General features: G+C 46.3%; 1 protein-coding gene across 1 annotated transcript in view; it reads right to left on the reverse strand.

Annotated features, from left to right (window-relative positions):
* The window catches only part of LOC130283129 (alpha-2-macroglobulin-like protein 1), a 266,692-nt gene that overhangs the window by 90,593 nt on the left and 153,153 nt on the right, over window positions 1-22,946 (reverse strand). The window contains exons 15-17 of the mRNA XM_056532319.1: window positions 16,480-16,611; window positions 14,065-14,176; window positions 5,448-5,526 (exon numbers count right to left, since the gene is read on the reverse strand). Coding sequence (XP_056388294.1) covers window positions 5,448-5,526; window positions 14,065-14,176; window positions 16,480-16,611 — 323 coding nt within the window. The remainder of the gene's footprint in view (window positions 1-5,447; window positions 5,527-14,064; window positions 14,177-16,479; window positions 16,612-22,946) is intronic.

Genomic DNA, 22,946 nt, shown 5'->3' on the forward strand with positions numbered 1-22,946 from the left:
GTAAGTCTGAATCGGGGGACCCTCTGTGCTCACCTTCCACTGCCATTGCTGCTGGGGAGGGGTGGGGTGGCAGGGGCAGTATCAGCTCCATCAGTCTACAGCTGCTGATGAGTAGCTTTCTTCACTCGCATAATGAAGCAAATTGTCAGCAGCAAGTAGACCTGGAGCACCACTGGTGTGGTGCTGTGCGGCGTCCGTTGCTGCCGTGGCGCCGTGTCTGCGGGGGGGGGGGGGGGGGGTCGCGGCCCATAGACTGGTTTGTGTGACATTGGGGCCGCTCTGCCAGTGGGTCGTTCCCCCCTGTGGGCACTGGTGTCGCGGCGGTGGTGGTCGCAGCCCGATGCTGCGCCATTTTATGCTAGGGACGTTAGGGACACACTCTATATAGGTGGCCTTGACGTGGCGAGTGGGCTTGTACTTTTTGATCAAAAATGTATACTAACAACCTGTTAGTCTTTGATATTGTGCTGACAAGCAATCAGATCATTATACAAGATTGTAGATGTGCACCATGTCTGTTTTTCTACCCGAATTCACACTCAACCAGCAGGTGGTGGCATACCTTTATATGCCCATGCCAACTCACCTTGAAGATCCGCTGGACTTCTGGGCAGCCAAACTTGATTTGTGGCCACAACTAGCAGAGTTTGCCTGGAAAAGCAGTCCTGCCCGGCCAGTAGTGTGCCATCAGATCGGATGTTTAGTGCGGTGGGGGCCATAGTCACCCCAAGGAGAACACGAAAAATGCGGAGAGACTGATCTTTATGAAAATGAATCAGGCACCCACCAATGCCTGACACATCAGAGTAGATTGACCATGGTGCCACACCAACACTTCACAAATATGTACAATTCAAAGCAGATTTATGGTGCTGCTCCCCAGTTACAAACATTCCTCCGCATTAGACCTTTTTTCACCCATCTTCGTCACTGGGTACTGGTATTGCCACCCACCGGACCACTCTGTCACCGGGTCACTTTCAGGACTCCTGATGCTGCTGCTGCCACCTCCAGGCTGTCTCATTCTGCCACCATATGTCCTCCTCATGCTGCTGCCAACTCCAGGCTGTGCCATTTAGCCACTGTATGGTCTCCTCATGCTTCAGCCACCTTCAGGCTGTGCCATTCAGACACTATATGGTCTCCTCAAGCTTCAGCCACCTCCAGGCCGTGCCATTCAGACACTATATGGTCTCCTCATGCTTCACCACCTCCAGGCTGTGCCATTCAGCCACTATATAGTCTCCTCATGCTTCAGTCACCTCCGGGCTGTGCCATTCAGCAACTATATGGTCTCCTCATGCCTCAGCCACCTCCAGGCTGTGCCATTCAGCCACTATATGGTCTCATCATGCTTTAGCTACCTCCAGCCTGTGCAATTCAGACACTATATGGTCTCCTCATGCTTCAGCCACCTCTAGGCTGTGCCATTCAGCCACTATTTTGTCTCCTCATTCTTAAGCCACCTTCAGGCTGTGCCATTAAGCCAATGTATGGTCTCCTCATGCTTCAGCAACCTCCAGGCTGTGCCATTTAGGCACTATATGGTCTCCTCATGCTTCAGCCAACTCAAGGCTGTGCCATTCAGCCACTATATGGTCTCCTCACGCTTCAGCCAACTTCAGGCTGTGCCATTCAGCCACTATATGGTCTCCTCATGCTTTAGCCACCTCCAGGCTGTGCCATTCAGCCACTATATGGTTTACTGATGCTGCTGGGCCTGGGCCATTACCCAAAAATATTTTATGGTAGCACTAACTATCATAATTCTTCAATTTCAATTTTAAATTCTGATTTACGACGTTGCCACACGTTGGAATTTCACCCTCCATATGTTGGACCGACTATATGAACAGGAAAAAGCCATCACCGATTTCTTGATGATCCAAGCGGATACGGGTACTCCCCTGTGTGATTTCAATGTCAACCAGTGGCAGCTCATACGTGACACCTGCCGTTTGCTCAGGCCCTTTGAGGAAGCCACATTATTAGTCAGTCACCAGGATTACGGGATGAATTACATCATTCCACTGCTTCATTTCCTACAACACGTGTTGGAAACGATAGCTGGTCAGGGCACTGGAGACGTGGCGTCTCACGGCCACATAAGCCCTGTGGGGGCTGAACTGGAGGAGGAGGGGGAGGGGCACATTTACGAAAAATGTGGCGAGACGGATCTTTGTGAAGATGAATCAGGCACCCACCAATGCCTGACACATCAGAGTAGATTGACCATGGTGCCACACCAACACTTCACAAATATGTACAGTGCAAAGCAGATTTATGGTGCTGCTCCCCAGTTACAAACATTCCTCCGCATTAGACCTTTTTCCACCCATCTTCGTCACTGGGTACTGGTATTGCCACAAATCGGACCACTCTGTCACTGGGTCACTTTCAGGACTCCTGATGCTGCTGCTGCCACCTCCAGGCTGTCTCATTCTGCCACCATATGTCCTCCTCATGCTGCTGCCAACTCCAGGCTGTGCCATTTAGCCACTGTATGGTCTCCTCATGCTTCAGCCACCTTCAGGCTGTGCCATTCAGACACTATATGGTCTCCTCATGCTTCAGCCACCTCCAGGCTGTGCCATTCAGCCACTATATGGTCTCTGCATGCTTCACCACCTCCAGGCTGTGCCATTCAGCCACTATATAGTCTCCTCATGCTTCAGCCACCTCCGGGCTGTGCCATTTAGCAACTATATGGTCTCCTCATGCCTCAGCCACCTCCAGGCTTTGCCATTCAGCCACTATATGGTCTCCTCATGCTTTAGCCACCTCCAGCCTGTGCAATTCAGACACTATATGGTCTCCTCATGCTTCAGCCACCTCCAGGCTGTGCCATTCAGCCATTATTTTGTCTCCTCATCCTTAAGCCACCTCCAGGCTGTGCCATTAAGCCAATGTATGGTCTCCTCATGCTTCAGAAACCTCCAGGCTGTGCCATTTAGGCACTATATGGTCTCCTCATGCTTCAGCCAACTCCAGGCTGTGCCATTCAGCCACAATATGGCCTCCCCATGCTTCAGCCAACTCCAGGCTGTGCCATTCAGCCACTATATGGTCTCCTCATGCTTTAGCCACCTCCAGGCTGTGCCATTCAGCCACTATATGGTTTACTGATGCTGCTGGACCTGGGCCATTACCCAAAAATATTTTATGGTAGCACTAGCTAACATAATTCTTCAATTTAAATTTTAAAATTCATCTTTTAATCTTAGGGATTGTGAAGCCCTATTGTCTACTCATGCTGCTAGGCTGTGACATTCAGCTACTATATGGTTTACTGATGCTGCTGGGCCTGGGACATTACCTAAAAATATTTTATGGTAGCACTAGCTACCATAAATCTTCAATTTAAATTAAAAAATCCATCTTTTAATCTTAGGGATTGTGAAGTCCTATTGTCTACTCATGCTGCCGCCCGCTATACGCTGTGCCATTCAGCTACTATATGGTTTACTGATGCTGCTGGGCCTGGGACATTACCTAAAAATATTTTATGGTAGCACTAGCTACCATAAATCTTCAATTTAAATAAAAAAAATCATCTTTTAATCTTAGGGATTGTGAAGCCCTATTGTCTACTCATGATGCCGCTAGCTTTAGGCTGTGTCATTGTGCCACCATATGGTCTCCTTATGCTGTTGGTACCTTAAATTAAACTTTTACAATTTTAATATATCTAAAAACTTCAATTTAATTTTTCAAAAATATCTTTAATCTTCTATATTGTGAGGCCCTATGGTTTTTTCAGGCTGTTGCCACCTCCAGACTGGGTCATTCTGCCACTATATGGTCCCTTTGTGCTTCTGCCACCTCTAGCCTCTGTCATTGTGCTGCCATGTGACTCCTTGTTAGATTGGGTTTTGTGGTCATACAGTATTAGTTCAAAGTAAACACCGGGACATTAAACTTGGGAATCTAATATAAATCCTAAATTTAAATTTAAAAAAATTGATGTAATTTTTTCAAGACTGAGGCCCTATGGTCGTGGACGTCATGTTACCTGTGAAATGATCACAAGAATCCAATGAAACAGGTCGGAGCAATAACAATGAACCATAACTGATTAAATGAAACATTAGCACTTTCATAGTCATGGGGGCACTGAGAGGCAGGGGCTGGAACAGGTGGTATCTCGCCTGTCGGACGACCACCAGCTCGATGCTCACCAGAATGGGTACTCAAAAATTTTAAATAAATTCAAATTAAAATAAATAAAAATTACAAAAAAATCTCTTTATTCTCTTTAATTTTGACACCATATGGTCTCCCTGCTGCCACATTGATGCTCTGTATCTGTGATTCTAATAGCAATGGCTGTAATCTGCATGTCATACTGAATAACAGTATTATTTCACTGACACAGCACACTCCCTATGCGTGTTAGGACAAGTGCAGTACACCCCTATTGAGGCTCTCTGTAGGCCATAAATATCCATTTATAATAGTGATTCACCGTGAATAAGTTCGACACAAACCCAATTTTTTCGGATGATTCCGTGAATTGGCCAAATAAAATTTTTCTAAAGTTTCCTTTTCTCTAGATATCATCATCTATTTCTTAGGGCTGATTGTTTATGGCTTATTTTCACCTCTATGTCTGCTTTAATAGAAATAAATTATCTGTACATTGACTAAAAGGAACTGTTTCATCTTGACAACCTCTATTTATATGGAATATGAGGACATATGGATATGACATAGAACGACCTTTATGAGCCACATTAAAGAAGGGCTAACAAGCAGCAGCTTTTGCTTTGCTCAAGAGGAGCCATTCATGTATTACATGTGCCATCCATTTACCACCTGATTAACCTCCCTCTCCATCCTGGTGAATCAGCGATCTGCTGGGGTCAAACCTGACAAAACTTTAATGGTTTGCTAGTGATCACATGTGATAGCTAATCTCTATAGGCCGAGCCACAGAATAAGGTATAAGTCTTTGATCGAAGGAGGGGGCCCATACCCTCTGTAGCGTGCGCTCCTCTCTGAGAGCTGGGGTGCCGGGCCAGAGATTAAGGGGGTCCTAGCGCTCAGTGCCACTGTGATCAAACATTTATCCCATATCCTGTGGATAGGGGATAAGTTGTTCCCGCTTGACTATCCCCTTAAAGTCAATGAGAATTACGCATACTGCATAACTTCCCCACATTGACTACTTTCGGCTTTACCGGAAAAATCAGAAGTAAGGAGATAGGCCAACCCATTTCATATTACAATTTGGCATGATAATCACCCCATGTAAAAGACCCCTTATCACAGCTGTATACTTATGAAGCAATATAAAATTGCAGACAAGTCTTTAACTGCTCAACAGCTTTCATTTTTGTGAAGATATTCAGTTTATGGGACATTGGACATGACAGAGAATAGCATATCTAAGTAAGTGCATGGCTCAAAGCTATGGTGCTGATAAATTAAAGTGGATGCATACTCACCCCATAGGAACTAGCTCATACAGCCAAGTGACTGGAAAGTAAGTTCTTGTAAAAGGTTTCTGGATTTCTTTTTTGGTGTCTAGAAAAAGAAAACATTAGATTACAAATAAATAATAATTACATTTGTTTTACAAATAAAACCTTCTGCTGCTCCCTCAGTGCTGCCTCTCCTGTTCTCCAGCCCTGGTCTTCTTCATGGTTTTGGTGCATAACACGTCACACTGCGTCTGCCTGGGAATGTGATAGGATGAGGGGTAGTGTGATGTATCAAGGCTTCTTTGTGGCCCGTTACATCACACTTCTGAGGCGGGACATCGATGCAGCTGGCGATTACCAGTGTGCAGTGCGATGTGTCAGGCCACAAAACCAAAAAGAAGACTGGGGTCGGAGAACAGAAGAGAAATATCATCGGCACTGGGGAAGTGGCGGTAGGTAAGTTAAAGTTTATTATTGTAATGTAAATCACAGAATTCTGTAGTAAATACCCAGTTTCAAAATATGCTTCACAGAAGGGGTATAACGAGTTATACCCCTTCTGTGAAGCTTATTATTGTAATGGTAGCACCCCAGGCCGAGTAAAAAATAAAACATTTTTGCCGGAGTACAACTTTAAAGTTTTGTCTAGGTTTAAAACTATCTTAAAATTAAGAAAACAGAAATTCTTCAGAAGCCTCATCTTACAGCAAAGAATAGCTTGTTACAGTGTAGTGAAATACATTGTGGATGTGTCTCTCTGTTTTCTATTTTCTCATTGTACATTTTGTTTATTTTATATTAGTACATTATGATTAGGGCATTAATTCTAATTTTTTTTTTTTTTTTTTACAGCATTTATTGACCAGCTTTATGCTGTACAGATCACCTTTCAGCAGCCTCCTCCTTATCATCACAGATAGAACAGGAAACGTAAGCTTAGATTAAGGCTCGGAGAATGAAAATTGCAAGATTTCAGAAATATATATATATATATATATATATATATATATATATATCTCAAAATGTAAAACTAGAAAAAAACAACACCAAGAATTCTGAAAAAATATGTCTAACGTAAAAACATTATTTAAAAAATAGGTAATTTATTTAATGACACATTCCCCTCAACCCCCTTGAAGGACACAGCCAATTTCCTTTCTTTGCATTTTCATTTTTCCCCTTTGCCTTTAGGAAATATAACTCTTTAGTGTTTCCATCCACAGACCCATATTTGAGCCTGTTTTTTTTTTTTTTTTGTGCAGCCAATTGTATTTTGTAATGAAATCTTTCATTTTTTCCATAAAAGGTATAACGCAAAGAATAAATAATATTTGTGTCAGAAAATTGAAAAGAAAAATGGACATTGCATGTCCTCCAAGGGTTAAGTACAGTATATCCTTTTCTGTATACCCCCCTGTAAGCAATAAAACAGTACGTTTTGCAAGAAGTGTTCCGGGTGCCGTGTCATCTGTCCTTCTCCAGGTACTTAAAGTGTAGCTCCCACAAAGTTATATATAATCTAATATGTCCCTACCTATTAGTAATCTAGCCCTAACCCCCTACCTGGCTTTAAAAACATTTTAAATCGCTTTAATAGAGCAGATTTAGTGCTTCTAAATCTGCTCTATAAAGCAGGGCAGGAAGCAGCGCTTCCCAGCAGGTACTACGTCACTGATGCCTTGCTGGGCGCTTGCTTCCGCCCTCAGATCGTCTATGCAGCGCTCCTGTCAGGAGCGCACATAGATGATCTGCCAATAGCACGGCAGGCAGCTCCGGGGTCTCCTCCTTCCTGTTTAGCTGTGCTTGTGCTATCCAGGGAGGAGGAGTAGAGGAGCAACGCCGGCCTGCCGTGCACGATATTACTGCCTAATATAAGACCTCAGATCAGACTTACCCATCCGGAGGATCAGCGCAGCAATGAGTGCTCGCGCTGCCTCCGGACAGGGTAATGGGGGAGGGCGGGCGGGGCTGCGCGCAAGGCCAGTGTTGCTGGCCAATGCGCGCAGCCCCAGCTATCAGTGTGCTCGCTCTTGCCTGTTTGATTGACAGGCGGGAGCGAGCACAGCAGTGCCTGAATTTCGACTCATTGCTAGGCTGAAATGAGTCGAAATTCAGTGGTGACGTCACTGCTGAATGCATTCGGCCACTAGGAGGGCGACCCCTAGTGGTCGAATTTAAAAGTGATTTTAAACTTTTTTTAATTAAAGTATATTAGAGATATGTTGTAGTACTTAAGTACTACAACACATCAATTTTTGTACTTCATGACAGTGCCCATTTAAGTATATCGGATGTACAGTGTAACCATACAGTGGCACATGTCGGCCATTGCTGTTCTTTTCTATAAAAGTAAAAAGAAAGGTATACCAATGGGAACCACTGGAGGCCTAAAGTACATTCCTGTGATCTCCATCTGGTAAATGGGAGCATATAGCTACTTTTGGCACATGCAGCATGGGAGTTTTATGGGGTATATGCCTGTACCTGTTCATAAAATATAGTGTACATATACAATGCATTCTGAAAGTTGTTAGACCCTTTCATTTATTTCACATTTTGTTATGTTGCAGCCTTGTGCTAAAATAAAATAATATAAAGTTTTCCCCCAACATTCTGCACTTAACCCCTTAAGGACGCAGCCCTTTTTCACCTTAAGGATGCAGCCCTTTTGCAATTCTGACCACTATCACTTTAACCACATAGTGACCCAGGGCATACAGGTATGCCTTTGGTCCCTGGTACTTAAGGACCCAGGGCGTGACTGTGGATATCGATCAGCAGACACCCCAGGCAAATGCCCAGGGGGGTCATCAGACCCCCCCATGTCGGCGATCGCTGCAAATCGAAAGTGAATTCACACTTTCGATTTGCGCCAATCCCGGGTCATACGGGTCTATGGTGACCCGGTGACCCGGAATATAAGGGGAATCGCAGTTGTCAAAGACACCCACGATCCCCCTGAAGGGATAGGAGTGAGGTGGCAGGGGTGCTACCCCTCCTATCCCTGCTATTGGTCATCAAGACGCGACCACCAATAGCAGATCAGGGGCGGGGGGGGGGTTAACTTTTGATTTCCCCGTTCTGCCCACCCACAATAGGCGGGGCAGAACGGGGAACCGACAGAGGACTGGGGGAAAAGGCCACTCACCAATCGGCGACGGCAGCGGGCCATGATCGACGGCGGCAGCGGGCGACGATTGGCGGAAGAAGAGGACGGCTATGCAGCTCCCTGGATCCTACGGAAGCCGGTGAGGCTACAGTCTGAGACCACTATACAGTGGTCTCTAAACTGTAGCCCTCCAGATGTTGCAAAACTACAACTCCCAGCATGCCCAGACAGCTGTTTGGGCATGCTGGGATTTGTATTTTTGCAACAGCTGGAGGGCTACAGTTTGAGACCACTATACAGTGGTCTATAAAACTGTGGCCTTCTAGATCTTGCAAAACTACAACTTCTAGCATGCCCACACAGCTGTTTGCTGTCTGGGCATGCTGGGATTTGTAGTTTTGAAACATCTGGAGGAACACAGTTTGGAGATCACTGTGCAGTGGTCTCTAAACTGTAGACCTCCAGATGTTGCAAAACTGCAAATCCCAGCATGCCCAAACAGAAAACAGCTGTCTCGGCATGCTGGGAGTTGTAGTTGCGTACCTCCAGCTGTTGCATAACTACATCTCTCAGCATGCCCTTTGGCAATCAGTACATGCTGGGAGTTGAAGTTTTGCAACAGCTGTGGGCACACTGGTTGGAAAATACTGCGTTAAGTAACTGAAGGTTTTACAACCAGTGTGCCTCCAGCTGTTGCAAAAACCGGCTAGCTGTGGGGACCGGAATTCCCACGGAATACGCCCTACGTCCCTAAGGACTCGGGATGCAGGGCGTATGCATACACCCCACGTCCTGAACAGGTTAATACCCCATAATAACAACGTGAAAACAGAATGCTAGAAATCTTTGCTAATTTATTGAAAAGAAGAAACTGAAACATTGCTGTGGCATGAGTTTTCAGACCCTTTACTCTGTACTGAGTGGCAGCGATTACAGCCTCCAGTCTTCTTGGGGATGAGGCCACAAGGTTTGCACAATTGTATTTGGGGATTTTCTACCATTTTTCTCTGCAGATCTCCTCAAGCTCTGTCAGGGTGGATGGCACAGGCGGTGGCCAGTCCTTTTCAAGTAAGCAATGGAGGCGGGGAGATACCTCACCGAGCTCCCCTGCCTTCTTCAAATTCACTGCCCGGGCCTCCCGTCTCATGAATATAAAATTTTTTTACTAGCCTGTCTGTGGGGGTGAGCGCTCTGCTCTCTGAACAAAGCACAGGTGCCGCTGCATCACTACACCTGGAAATCAGTAGTGTTTTTTTTTTGTTTTAACACAAGGCTGCAACCTAATAACAAAATGTGAAAAAAGTTAAAAGGATCTGAAAATTTTCCAAATGCTTTGCACAAACAGATAAGAGATGATGTAAGCAAGCAAGAGCAGGAAGCCGGCACATATGAGATTAAGCACAGAGTAAAGCACAGGATGACACTGATGACACGACTCGCTGGAAGCCTGTAGCAGAGGTGCAAAGCCAAGTAGCACATGTAGCAGGAGACAAAGAACAAGCAGAGAGGCCGCACTCACCGAACCAGGGCTTTATTCAGGTCTTCATGACATGCAGTAGGTACAGGAGGGGGAGCTGTGGTGGAGGACGGGGGAGGGACCGGAACAAGCTGTTTCGTGCGACTAGCGCACTTCCTCTAGCCGCACTTCCGGCTAGAGGAAGTGCGCTAGTCGCACGAAACTGCTTGTTCCGGTTCCTCCCCCGCCTGTTACCTAATGCATGTCGTCAAGACCTGAATAAAGCCCTGGTTCAGTGAGTGCAGCCTCTCTGCTTGTTCTTTGCCTCCTGCAGATAAGAGATAATTGTTGGGCTCATCAGCAAAATATTTACCAACTTTTAAATAACAGTTACAAGACATGAATCCATGTTCACACAGTGTTAAATAAAAAAGAACTGCATAAATGCAGGAAAACAATTATTATTTTTTTTAATCAACTAGTGCCAGAAAGTTAAACAGATTTGTAAATTACTTCTAGTATTTATCAGCTGCTGTATGCTCCAGAGGAAGTTCTTTTCATTTTGAATTTCTTTTCTGTGTGACCACAGTTCTCTCTGCTGACACCTCAGTCCATGTCAGGAACTGCCCATAGCAGGATAAATTTGCTGTCGTGATTTGCTACTTCTCTGGACAGTACCTGACATGGACAGAGGTGTCAGCAGAGAGCACTGTGGTCACACAGAAAAGAAATTCAAAAAGAAAAGAACTTCCTCTGGAGCATACAGCAGCTCACAAGTACTGGAAGGAATTAGATTTTTATATAGAAATGATTTACAAATCTTTTCAACCTCCTGGCACCAATTGATAAAAAAAAAAAAATATATATATATATATATATATATATATATATATATATATATATATATATATATAAATGTTTTCCACTGGAGTTCCCCTTTAAGAGGAACTGATTAAATGATTAGATGATAATATTCCTATTTTATCACAGTGTTTTTTAATGTGTGAACATAGCCTTAGAAATGCTCCAATTCTGACCAGATTGGCTTCAAAATGCAGCTTTTTATGCCAATTTACATAGGGGCAAGCCACTGTGACCATTTTGCCTAATGACTACAGGAAGAAGATCATTTGCATACAGTGACCTGGATTTATCAATCTGAGACAAAAATTGATGATTTGCCTAAAACAAGCAATATTTTAGCACTTGGGCAAATCTAACAGTTTTTGTCTCTAACAGACTGGTAATTCTGGCCCAGTGTGTGTGTCGCAATCAAAGTTTGTCTTTACATACTGCAGGTACTGATTATACATATCATATAGATAAATGTTTAGAAAACTATTTATACACACTATAGGGCAGTGTTAGTGCCATAGGCATGTAGCACCATGGTTCCTCAGCTTACAATGGCCTCAACATACAATGGTCTTTTTTGGACCATTGTAACTTGAAACTATATTCAACATACAATGCTATGGACAGTCCAGATCTGTTAAATATGTCAAAGGTTGAAGGAACCGACCAATCAGAATGGGCATTTCACTGGTAAAACACCTGTATTACTGAAGTGCATGCACTGACTAGCTTTCTGGTAGCATCTTCCTTGAGTACAGGGAGGTACCACAAGTTTGGACTACACTTTATCTGTGCCAGGATTAGCTGCTCATTTGGACACGAGTGCACACAGTGATTATTCTACAGGACCTTGAAGAAGCTCCTGTCCTCTACATAGACAGTGATTTACAGCTTTCAGCATCTTTTTCTTACTTTTATATGCTTTCTCTATATTAGTTATCTACCGTATTTATCGGCGTATAACACGCACTTTTTAGGCAAAAATTTTTAGCCTAAAGTCTACCTGCGTGTTATACGCCGATAAGCCGCTGCAGTTCAATTATTTAAAGCGGGCGCTTTAAATCAATGAACTGCAGCGGCTTTGCAGGTGCAGAGACCGCCAGCGCTGCCGGCTTCTCTGCCCCTGCCTGTCCTGGGGTCTAGAGCCCTGCTGCCGGCCCTTCTCTCCCCCTGGCTATCGGCGCCGCTGCCCGTTCTCTCCCCATGACTATCGGTGCCGGTGCCGACAGAAAGGGGGAGAGATGGGGCAGCGGCACCCATTGCCCGCGCCGCTGCCCCATTGCCTCCCCCATCCCCGATGGCATAATTACCTGTTGCCGGGGTCGGGTCCTCGCTGCTTCAGGCCTCCGGTGTGCATCCCCTGCGTCGTTGCTATGCGCTGCACTGCGCGGTGCAATGACATAATTCGTTATTGCGCCGCGCAGTGCATAGCAACGACGCATGGGACGCACACCGGAGGCCTGAAGCAGCGCGGACCCGACCCCGCAACAGGTAATTATGCAACCGGGGATGGGGGAGGCAACGGGGCAGCGGTGCTGGCAATGGGTGCCGCTGCCCCTTCTCTCCCCCAGGCTATAGGCGCCGCTGCCCCATTGCCGGCGCCGCTTCTCTCCCCCTGGCTATCGGCGCCGGTGTGAGGTGGTTTTTTGCACCCCCGTAGATCCATGCGTCCGCTCCTCCCCCAGCTCTCCGAACATTTCCGAAGCTAGAACTGGGGGAGGGCAGAGCAAGGGGAGGGAGGAGGTTCACGCCCCCTCCCTCATCTCGGCTGGACGCAGATCTCTACGGCACGCCCCCTCCCTGAGGACATAAATCTCCACGGCAGGTCCCCTCCCTCATCTCCCCGAGCTGAGGACGTAGAGCAGTGCTCCCAATGAGCTCTATGTGTAAAGGGGGACATACTGCATGGGCCCGTGCAGTATGTCCCCCTTTACACATAGAGCTCATTGGGAGCACTGCTCTATGTCCTCAGGGAGGGGAGATGAGGGAGGGACCTGCCGTGGAGATCTATGTCCTCAGGGAGGGGGCGTGCCGTGGAGATCTTTGTCCTCAGGGAGGGGGCGTGCCGTGGAGATCTATGTCCTCAGGGAGGGGGCGTGCCATGGAGATCTGCGTCCAGCCGAGCTCAGGGAGGGGGCGTGAACCTCCTTCCTCCCCTTGCCCCAGCTCTAGCTTCGGAAATGTTCGGAGAGCTGGGGGAGGAGCGGACGCATGGATCTACGGGGGCGCAAAAATACACCTCACACCGGCAATGGGGTGCCGGCACCGATGGTCAGGGGGAGAGAACGGGCAGCGGCGCCGATAGCTAGCGGGAGAGAAGCGGCGGCAGCAGGGCTCTAGACCCCAGGAAAGGCAGGAGCAGAGAAGTGGGCAGCGACGGCCTCTCTCCCCCTGCCTTTCCTGGGGGTGTATCGGGGTATACGCATGCACACACATGCACCCTCATTTTACCAAGGATATTTGGGTAAAAAACTTTTTTTACCCAAATATCCTTAGTAAAATGAGGGTGCGTGTTTTAGGCCGGTGCGTGGTATACCCCGATAAATACGGTACTTTTTTTTCTTTAAAAGAGTACTGCAGCCATAGAACACTTATCCATAAGTATGGGGACCCGGCATTGCTTCCGCTCAGAGCAGCTAATGTTTCTGCCATCAACCTCATTAAGATGCATGAAAGCTGCATCTCCACCTCTCCCATAGAGCTACATGGAGTGGACATATCGGCTGCGGTGTCATGCTGCAGCCGACACGCCTCCTGCGGGGGGAGAGCCGCAGCGTTCGGACCCCCTGTCGCGATCATACACTTATCCCCTATGCTGTGGATAGGGGATAAGTGTTCCATGGCTGCAGATCTCCTTTAAGGCTCACTTTTTCATAAAATTGGGCTTGAGAACCAATTAACAGGTGTCTATAGAATTATGGTCTCAACATTCAAAGGTTTCAACATACAATGGTTATCCTGGAACCAATTAATATTGTAACTTGAGGGATCACTATTGGCACTGTGCAATGCTCATTTCTCCCTATAGAAGGAAAGTGAACACTTGAGGAAAAGTTACCATACAGATTACTGCTGATATATGGGGGTCCATGTAGTGAGAAGAATTGTGATCAGCTTATTTTTGGAAGACTCTTCTAACATAAAGAGATTGTCCACATCCCCATAAACTTGCTCTACTATTCAGAGAAATTTTCTGGAACACATTTGATGTAAGGAAATACCTTTATGTTCAGGTTTCTTCTTTTTGATAGAGGAGCGCATAGAAATGTCATGTGAGACACAATTCATTGCTTCTTTTATCTTCGTGTTGGTAAAAATATGTAGATCATGTGACTAAAAAAAAAAAAAACTGTTAGAATTGTTAATATTAGCAAATATTTTTTTAACCTAGCTGAAAAGACATCAGAGAGATTCCAAAGTTGAGGACAAGTAGCTTACAGATGATACATACAGTAATACCCCCTTTGGCAGACTTCGAAATGAATATAGACCATGCATCAGACCCCTTTTGAAGTAAATATCACACCTCAGACATTCTAATAAAGGTATATCTCAGCCCTAAAGGTGTACTCCAGGAAAGTACATGTAGAAAAAATAAATTCCAAAGCCACCACACTACTTGGATACGTTCTCTGTAAAAGATCCTGCCTGATATACATTGCCCCTGTGGCCCCTGTTGTCTTCTTTAGCTGCTTGATATACTTTCCCATCATATCCCACCACTTTAGCATGAATACTACATTTCCCTGCAGGTATTGCTCTGTTCACACTGTCCTCCAGCTTTTCACAGCTCTCTATGAGAGCAGCCCCCACTCTCCTGATTTGTGAGAGGAGAGATACATTGTATGATTGGCTGAGGCTGCACACACCTCCCAACTCAAGAGAGCAAGACTCATCAGTGCAGGGTAGACACCAAATGGCCTGTGTCTCTCAGGAGGGTGTGGGCTGCATTCAGAAAGTGACTTGGACACTGACACAGACACAGTGGATGGCTGGATGACATATTTTCCTCACTCCCTGCATGTAATTGACAACTTAAAGAGGGGAAACTATATAGCTAATAAATGATGTATAGCTAATGAATGATATTTAGACAATGATAGGCTATGAGTTTAATTTCATGGAGTACCCCTTTAATACAAGCACTCCCTTTATATAGTCCCCAGGCCAGACACCTCCTGTAGACAATGCAAGAAACTAAATTGTGTGCACCTCCAGGTAAAATTAAATAAATGCACAGGTCAATGCTGCCATGACTGTAACACAAATGCAAATACACAAAAAATTCCCACAACACACTGCAAATGCTAATGCATATGGGAACACTGAATATATATATTGAAAACAGTACTGCTACATTTACTATACATGTAAAATTGAGGTTTTTACAACACATTTTGATCAAATGATGTGTACCTATTACTGTGAAAATGTGACCTTGTGGGTGATGGGACCCTAAAGTAAGCCGATTCATCTCTACTAGGACCTGGTCTCCAAAATGAATCCAGGGTAGATAGGATTCAACTATGATGACTCGTAATGGGTTTCTTACTGCAGGTTGTCCTTTGCGAGTTCCACTACCCTTTACTTCAATGGGTCCACGGAAAATCAGCAAAAGTGGCAGATTTGCAAATCCAGTAAAGTAAATGCTACCAGAACTATGTACCCTAAACAAAATCCCCTCTCCTGGCGCTAGACCTCCAAAATAATTTGGGGCATGTAGAATCCAGCTACATTTTGCTCTAATAAAAACCAACCTGGGGCAGATGGGAGAGTGCATGACCAACAGGGGCAGCCAATGCCATATACATACAATCCTTTACAGACCTCACACCACATATTCATCTAAACTTAGTTTTGTAACAGTTTGAGTCTGGTCTGGAAGTGTAGGAATGGGGACAGATGCTGAGTCAGGGACAAGACATTATTCAGAGTACCTCCCTGGTAACATACATGAAGATGTACAGGTTCAAACTTTTTTCCTCTTCAGTTTTGGTTTTAATTCCAACTTTTGTGTTTCTACATTAATCCCATTAAACTAATGAATAAAAAAATACCTTAAAGGGAAACTGACAGCCTGTTCACCTGCACTAAACGCAATACACTGGGTTATAGTGTGAGTGAACAGCATTAAAACGAGAGGTCACTTACAGAAATTGGTCCATCGTATTAAAAGTTCTCACTCCCGGTAGCTGCATTACTACAGTGCTTCTGTGCACAATGAAGGTGGGTGCCTACTTGCCGAGCTTTCCCACCTCTTCTATATGCAGCTATGCCGCCCCTGACATGAATATGCACCAGCAGGCTCTCACATTACTAGGATGGGAAAATATTCAGAGATTCAGGTGCGGGCATAGCACTACATATACAGGAGGCGGGGAGGCTCAGCAAACAGGCTTCTGCCTCCATTGTGCACATAAGCATTGTAGCAATGCAGCTACCTTGAGGCAGAAATTTTTATCTTCTGGACCAATTTCTGTTGGTGACCCCTCCTTTTATTGCTGTTAACCCACTTTATAGCCCAGTGTATTGGGTTTAGTGCTTGTGAACAGGCCGTCAGTTTATCTTTAAAATATATTTGATGTTTCCTATACACAAAATGCCACAAAAAGTAATATTGAGTAACTTTGTCTTACCAAAAATAACTTGTAAACATCAAAGACTTCTTCAGTTCTAGCTGTGGTATTCTCAGGGCAGTGGTCTTCATCATGGTTAATTAGCAGAAGCCAGTAGGAATAATCACGTCCAGCTTCCCTCAATCTTGCAGTCTGCAGATAACCAAAATCAATTTTTCATCTATTTATCATAAGTTATGGAATAAAACATCTGTTAAAGCCTAAAGTAAACATATTATAAAGTGGCCACTAAGAAAAAGTGTATATACAATACAAGGGGAGTCAGTTCAACCTTAGAAGTTTAATGGAAACTTCTCTGTTAACAGCTTATATGGAGTAAAGGAGCCTCTTCCAGGAATAAAAAAAGACACTGGCCCCACGGGAAGCATGGAAAATGCCTAAAGTTTGCACCAAACAAAGGTATAAACATAATTGCAATATATATAGATATAAAAAAATATGAGAAAATGAAATCTAATTAAAAAAAAGATAGAAGTGGTTTACTTGTGGAGTTAAAGAACCTGACCTTTAACCCTCCAGAAACATTTCTTAATTTAAAAAAAACGCTGCAAAACCTGCCCCTCTTTTATTCTCATCTATAATGCCATTTTTGTGGTGCTTTTCCAAAAGTAGTGTGGATTGTATAGGCATTTTATGTGGCATTTTTTCCCTGTGCACTTTTTTCTTATTACAAGTCATGTGATTCTCTCATCTTGAGACTCAGAAGAACTGAAGCAGGGGGGAGGGAGGGGGGGGGGTGGATTACCAGAAAACCTACATAGGCATAAAATATACACTTAAAAAAAAAAAAAAAAATACAGAGTTGCTGCTGGAGGGAAATTTTACTCTGAGCAAGCAGTGATTTTTTTAAAACTGCCACTGAACCATAAGGCTAGGTTTCCACTTGTTTGTTTTTTTTTTGGCAAAAACGCCGATAAAAACCCCCATTCTGCCGCATGGCATTTTTTTGTGAAAAAAACTCTGCGGCCAGACGTTAGCTGCAAGTCAATAGTTAACTGCAAAATGCCATATTCACTTGTCGTTTTTCAGTTTGGCATTTTTTTTTATCCTTTTGGCATTTTTGGGCTCCTTGGCAGTTTTTAAAAAACGACCTCTTGTTGAGATTTGGCGTTTTTTTGGGGGGGAAAATCTTGGCATTTTCCTCCCATAGAAGTCTATGGGAGTGAAAAAACGCCAAGAAAACCGCCATGTGGGTTTTAATTTTGGCGTTTTTGCAAGCGGTTTTCATTCTTTTTTGGATTAGCGATCCAAAAAAGTGATGGAGATACCTTTTTTTATAAAAATTGCGTAGGGTACCATTAAAAAAAATAATAAAAAAGATACAGTAGTGATGGCAAAAATTGTATTTAACGGAATTTATATTTCTTATAACAAAATTTTCATACATTTTTAAACAGGGATCAATTTATGTGGGCAGGCAGGGCACAAAAAATGTAGCCGACAATAATAAAAACGTAGTGTGTGTGTTTTTCACTTTAAAAAAAAAAATTTTTTTAGGTAGCACTACTACTCCCAGCATGGAACACACTGTTCCATCATGAGAATAGTAGTACCTGTACTAATTGAAAGATCACCGGGGTCCGTTGCAATCCTCCTGTATAATGTTTAGATGCTGCCAGCCGCTCTTCTATGGTCCCCTGCACTGCCGTATATATACACCTATTCATATTTCCTGCAGAGAGCTGTGATTGGCTGGATGGTTCCAGCCAATCACAACTCTCTGTGGGAAATATGAATAGGTGTATATATACGGTAGTGCAGGGGACCATAGAAGAGCGGCCGCATCTATAAATTATACAGGAGGATCATAGAGGGTGTGAGGAGTGACACTCGCTGCGATATGTCTATTAATGCAGGTACTACAGCTCCCAGCATGGAGCAGAATGTGCTCCATGTTGGGAGCAGTAGTACCTGCAGTAAGGTACAGATCACAGCGTATGTCACTTCTCCTGACACCCGCTGCGATTCTCCTGATGTGAATGTCGGGATTTAGCCGTGCTCATGGCTACAGAGACGGGAGAACAGCTGATGCTGAGCAGTAGATATATGTCGTATATCTACTGCCCAGCAAGAACTTACAGTGAGCCTGAAATGTGCACACAGTATACACATTGCTTGCTCATTTAACCCCTTGCTGAGCTGTGAGCTATGCGCCAGCCCAGCAAGGAAAAAGTTAACTTACACTTCTGGACAGTGTAGGTTAACGCTTTGGGCGGTATACAGTATATAATGTATACATAAGTCAAAGTCCGCATACTTCTCGCCAGTCCTGGCTGGGTCTGTGTAGCTCTGCCCTTAGTGATGACGTCATTAGGGGCGGAGCTAAAGACAGGAGCCAGGCTACTAAGGGTGTGAGGCTCTGTTCACATTGTGAGTTTTGTACAATGTAAACAGACCCTTCTGGCAGTGTCTTCCCAGATAGGGAGACTGCAGCTGTTGCTAAACTACAATACCCAGCATGCCCAGACAGCCAAAGGCTGTCTGGGCATGCTAGGAGTTGTAGTTTTGCAACAATTGGAAGCTCCCTGTTTGGGAAGACATTGCAATATGGGCACTCTCCCCAGCGGACAGCGCCAAAAATGTACTAACCAAGTTTTTTGTGTTTTTTTTTTTCTTCTTGTTTCAGATCCGTGTATGTATGCAGAGGATTACAGTGGATTCGAAGGATTATGGTGGATGAACTGGATTTTTTTTCCTATTAATAAAATGGTTAACAAGGGCTGTGGGGGAGTGTTTTTCAAAATAATTTTTTTTCCAATGTGTCGTTTTTGTTTTTTTTATTGAATTTTCAGGCTTAGTAGTGGAAGCTATCTTATTGACGGAATCCATTACTAAGCCAGGGCTTAGCATTAGCCCCAAAAACAGCTAGCGCTAACCCCCAATTATTACCCCTGTACCCACCGCCACATGAGTGCCGGGAAGAGCCGGTACCAACAGGCCCGGAGCATCAAAAATGGCGCTCCTGGGCCTAAGCGGTAACAGGCTGGCGTTATTTAGGCTGGGGAGGGCCAGTAACAATGGTCCTCGCCCACCTTGGTAACGTCAGGCTGTTGCTGCTTGGTTGGTATCTGGCTGAGAATAAAAAGACGGGGAACCCTATGCGTTTTTTTAAAATACATAAATAAAATTACAAAAATGCATAGGGTTCCCCGTCTTTTTATTCTCAGCCAGATACGAACCAAGCAGCAACAGCCTGATGTTACCAGCGTGGGCAAGGTCCATTGTTACTGGCCCTCCCCAGCCCAAATAACGCCAGCCTGTTCCCGCCTAGGCCCAGGAGCGCCATTTTTGACGCTCCGGGCCTGTTGGTACCGGCTCTTCCCGCCACCCCTGTGGCAGTTTTTCTGGCGTTTTTGCTAGCGTTATTTTAGGTCTTAAAAAAACAAAAGCAAGGTGAAATCTAGCCTAAGGCCAATTCTCCCACACAGTGTTTTTTCAGCGCAAAAAATGCTGTGTCCAGATGTTAGCTGCAAGTCAATAGTAAACTTCAAAATGCCAGATGCACTTGGCGTTTTTCATTTTGGCGTTTTTTTTTAATCCTTTTGGCGTTTTCAGCAATTTTGAGCTCAGAGGCTGGTTTTTCAAAACCCCCAACAAAACCTAGTTTGGAATTTTTGGCACAGAAATCATGGCGTTTTCCTCCCATAGAACTCTATGGGAGAGCAAAAATGCCAAGAAAAATGCCATGTTGGTGTTACGCCTAGCGCTCCGGGTCCCCGCTCCTCCCCGGAGCGCTCACGGCGTCTTTCTCCCTGCAGCTCCCCGGTCAGCGCTGACCGGGAGCGCTGCTCTGCCATGGCCGTTGGGGATGCGATTCGCACAGCGGGACGCGCCCGCTCGCGAATCGCATCCCAGGTCACTTACCCGTTCCCGTCTCCTGCAGTCATGTGCTGGCGCGCGCGGCTCCGCTCTCTAGGGCGCGCGCGCGCCAGCTCCCTGAGACTTAAAGGGCCAGTGCACCAATGATTGGTGCCTGGCCCAATTAGCTTAATTGGTTCCCACCTGTTCCCTGGCTATATCTAGTCTCCTCCCTTGCACTCCCTTGCCGGATCTTGTTGCCTTAGTGCCAGTGAAAGCGTTCCTTGTGTGTTTAATAGCCTGTGTACCAGTACCTTTGCTATCTCCCCTGACTACGAACCTTGCCGCCTGCCCCCGACCTTCTGCTACGTCCGACCTTGCTACTGCCTACTCCCTTGTACCTCGCCTTTCTTCAGTATCTTCAGCAGCCAGAGAGGTGAGCCGTTGCTAGTGGATACGACCTGGTCACTACCGCCGCAGCAAGACCATCCCGCTTTGCGGCGGGCTCTGGTGAAAACCTGTAGTGGCTTAGAACCGGTCCACTAGCGCGGTCCTCGCCAATCCCTCTCTGGCACAGAGGATCCACCTCCTGCCAGCCGGCATCGTGACAGTAGATCCGGCCATGGATCCCGCTGAAGTTCCTCTGCCAGCTGCCGCCGACCTCCCTACATTGGTCGCCCGACAAGAGCACCAGCTGTCGTACTTGACCACCATGCTACAGCAGCTCCAGTCACAGCAACAGCAGCAACAGTCACAGCTACAGCAAGTTCAGTCTCAGCTACAGCAGCAACAACCATCTCCTCCGCCAGCTCCTGCACCCCTTCCGCAGCGACTGGCCACTCCTAGCCTCCGCCTGTCTTTGCCAGACAAATTTAATGGGGACTCTAAGTTTTGCCGTGGCTTCCTTTCGCAATGTTCTCTGCACTTGGAGATGATGTCGGACCTGTTTCCTACTGAAAGGTCTAAGGTGGCTTTCGTAGTCAGCCTTCTCTCTGGAAAAGCCCTGTCATGGGCCACACCGCTCTGGGACCGCAATGACCCCGTCACTGCCTCTGTTCACTCCTTCTTCTCGGAAATTCGAAGTGTCTTTGAGGAACCTGCCCGAGCCTCTTCTGCTGAGACTGCCCTGCTGAACCTGGTCCAGGGTAATTCCTCCGTTGGCGAGTACGCCATACAATTCCGTACTCTTGCTTCTGAACTATCCTGGAATAATGAGGCTCTCTGCGCGACCTTTAAAAAAGGCCTATCCAGCAACATTAAAGATGTTCTGGCCGCACGAGAGACTCCTGCTAGCCTGCATGAACTCATTCATCTAGCCACTCGCATTGACATGCGTTTTTCTGAGAGGCATCAAGAGCTCCGCCAGGAAAAAGACTTAGATCTCTGGCCACCTCTCCCACAGTCTCCACTGCAATCTGCGCCTAGGCCTCCCGCCGAGGAGGCCATGCAAGTGGATCGGTCTCGCCTGACCCTGGAAGAGAGGAATCGCCGTAAGGAAGAGAATCTTTGTCTGTACTGTGCCAGTACTGAACATTTTCTGGTGGATTGCCCAATCCGTCCTCCACGTCTGGGAAACGCACGCTCGCACTCTGCTCTCGTGGGTGTGGCGTCTCTTGATGCCAAGTCGGCTTCTCCACGTCTCACGGTACCTGTTCGGATTTCCACTTCAGCCAGCTCTCCCCTCTCAGCCGTGGCCTGCCTGGACTCTGGAGCTTCTGGGAATTTTATTCGGGACTCCTTTGTGAATAAATTCCGTATTCCGGTGACCCGTCTTGTCAAGCCACTCCGCATTTCCGCGGTCAACGGAGCCAGGTTGGACTGTACCATACGTTTCCGCACGGAGCCCCTTCTTATGAGCATCGGATCTCATCACGAGAGGATTGAACTTTTGGTCCTCCCCAATTGCACCTCGGAGATTCTCCTTGGACTTCCCTGGCTTCAACTTCATTCCCCAACCCTGGATTGGTCCACTGGGGAGATCAAGAGTTGGGGGTCCTCTTGTTCCAAGAACTGTCTAAAACCGGTTCCCAGTAACCCTTGCCGTAACTCTGTGGTTCCTCCTGTATCCGGTCCCCCTAAGGTCATTAAGGACTCTGCCTGCCACAGGAAATGCCCTTCCCCCCCTCCCAGTTCCATCAGGCAAGCTTCTGTGTCCCCTCATGGCCCTCGTCCTGGTGTCACACTGCCCCGTGCCAGGTCTCGCCCTCTGCCCTCTCTCCCCATTCCTACTCCTGCGGTTCTGCCTGCCGTTGAGGAATCCCTCCATCCTTTCCCGGTGTCCTCATCCCAGGGGAGGCAGTTACCCGATAAAGAGAAGGGGAGACCTAAGGGGGGGGGTACTGTTACGCCTAGCGCTCCGGGTCCCCGCTCCTCCCCGGAGCGCTCACGGCGTCTTTCTCCCTGCAGCTCCCCGGTCAGCGCTGACCGGGAGCGCTGCTCTGCCATGGCCGTTGGGGATGCGATTCGCACAGCGGGACGCGCCCGCTCGCGAATCGCATCCCAGGTCACTTACCCGTTCCCGTCTCCTGCAGTCATGTGCTGGCGCGCGCGGCTCCGCTCTCTAGGGCGCGCGCGCGCCAGCTCCCTGAGACTTAAAGGGCCAGTGCACCAATGATTGGTGCCTGGCCCAATTAGCTTAATTGGTTCCCACCTGTTCCCTGGCTATATCT

Source organism: Hyla sarda, chromosome 7, assembly GCF_029499605.1.
Source record: "Hyla sarda isolate aHylSar1 chromosome 7, aHylSar1.hap1, whole genome shotgun sequence".
NCBI lineage: Eukaryota > Metazoa > Chordata > Amphibia > Anura > Hylidae > Hyla > Hyla sarda.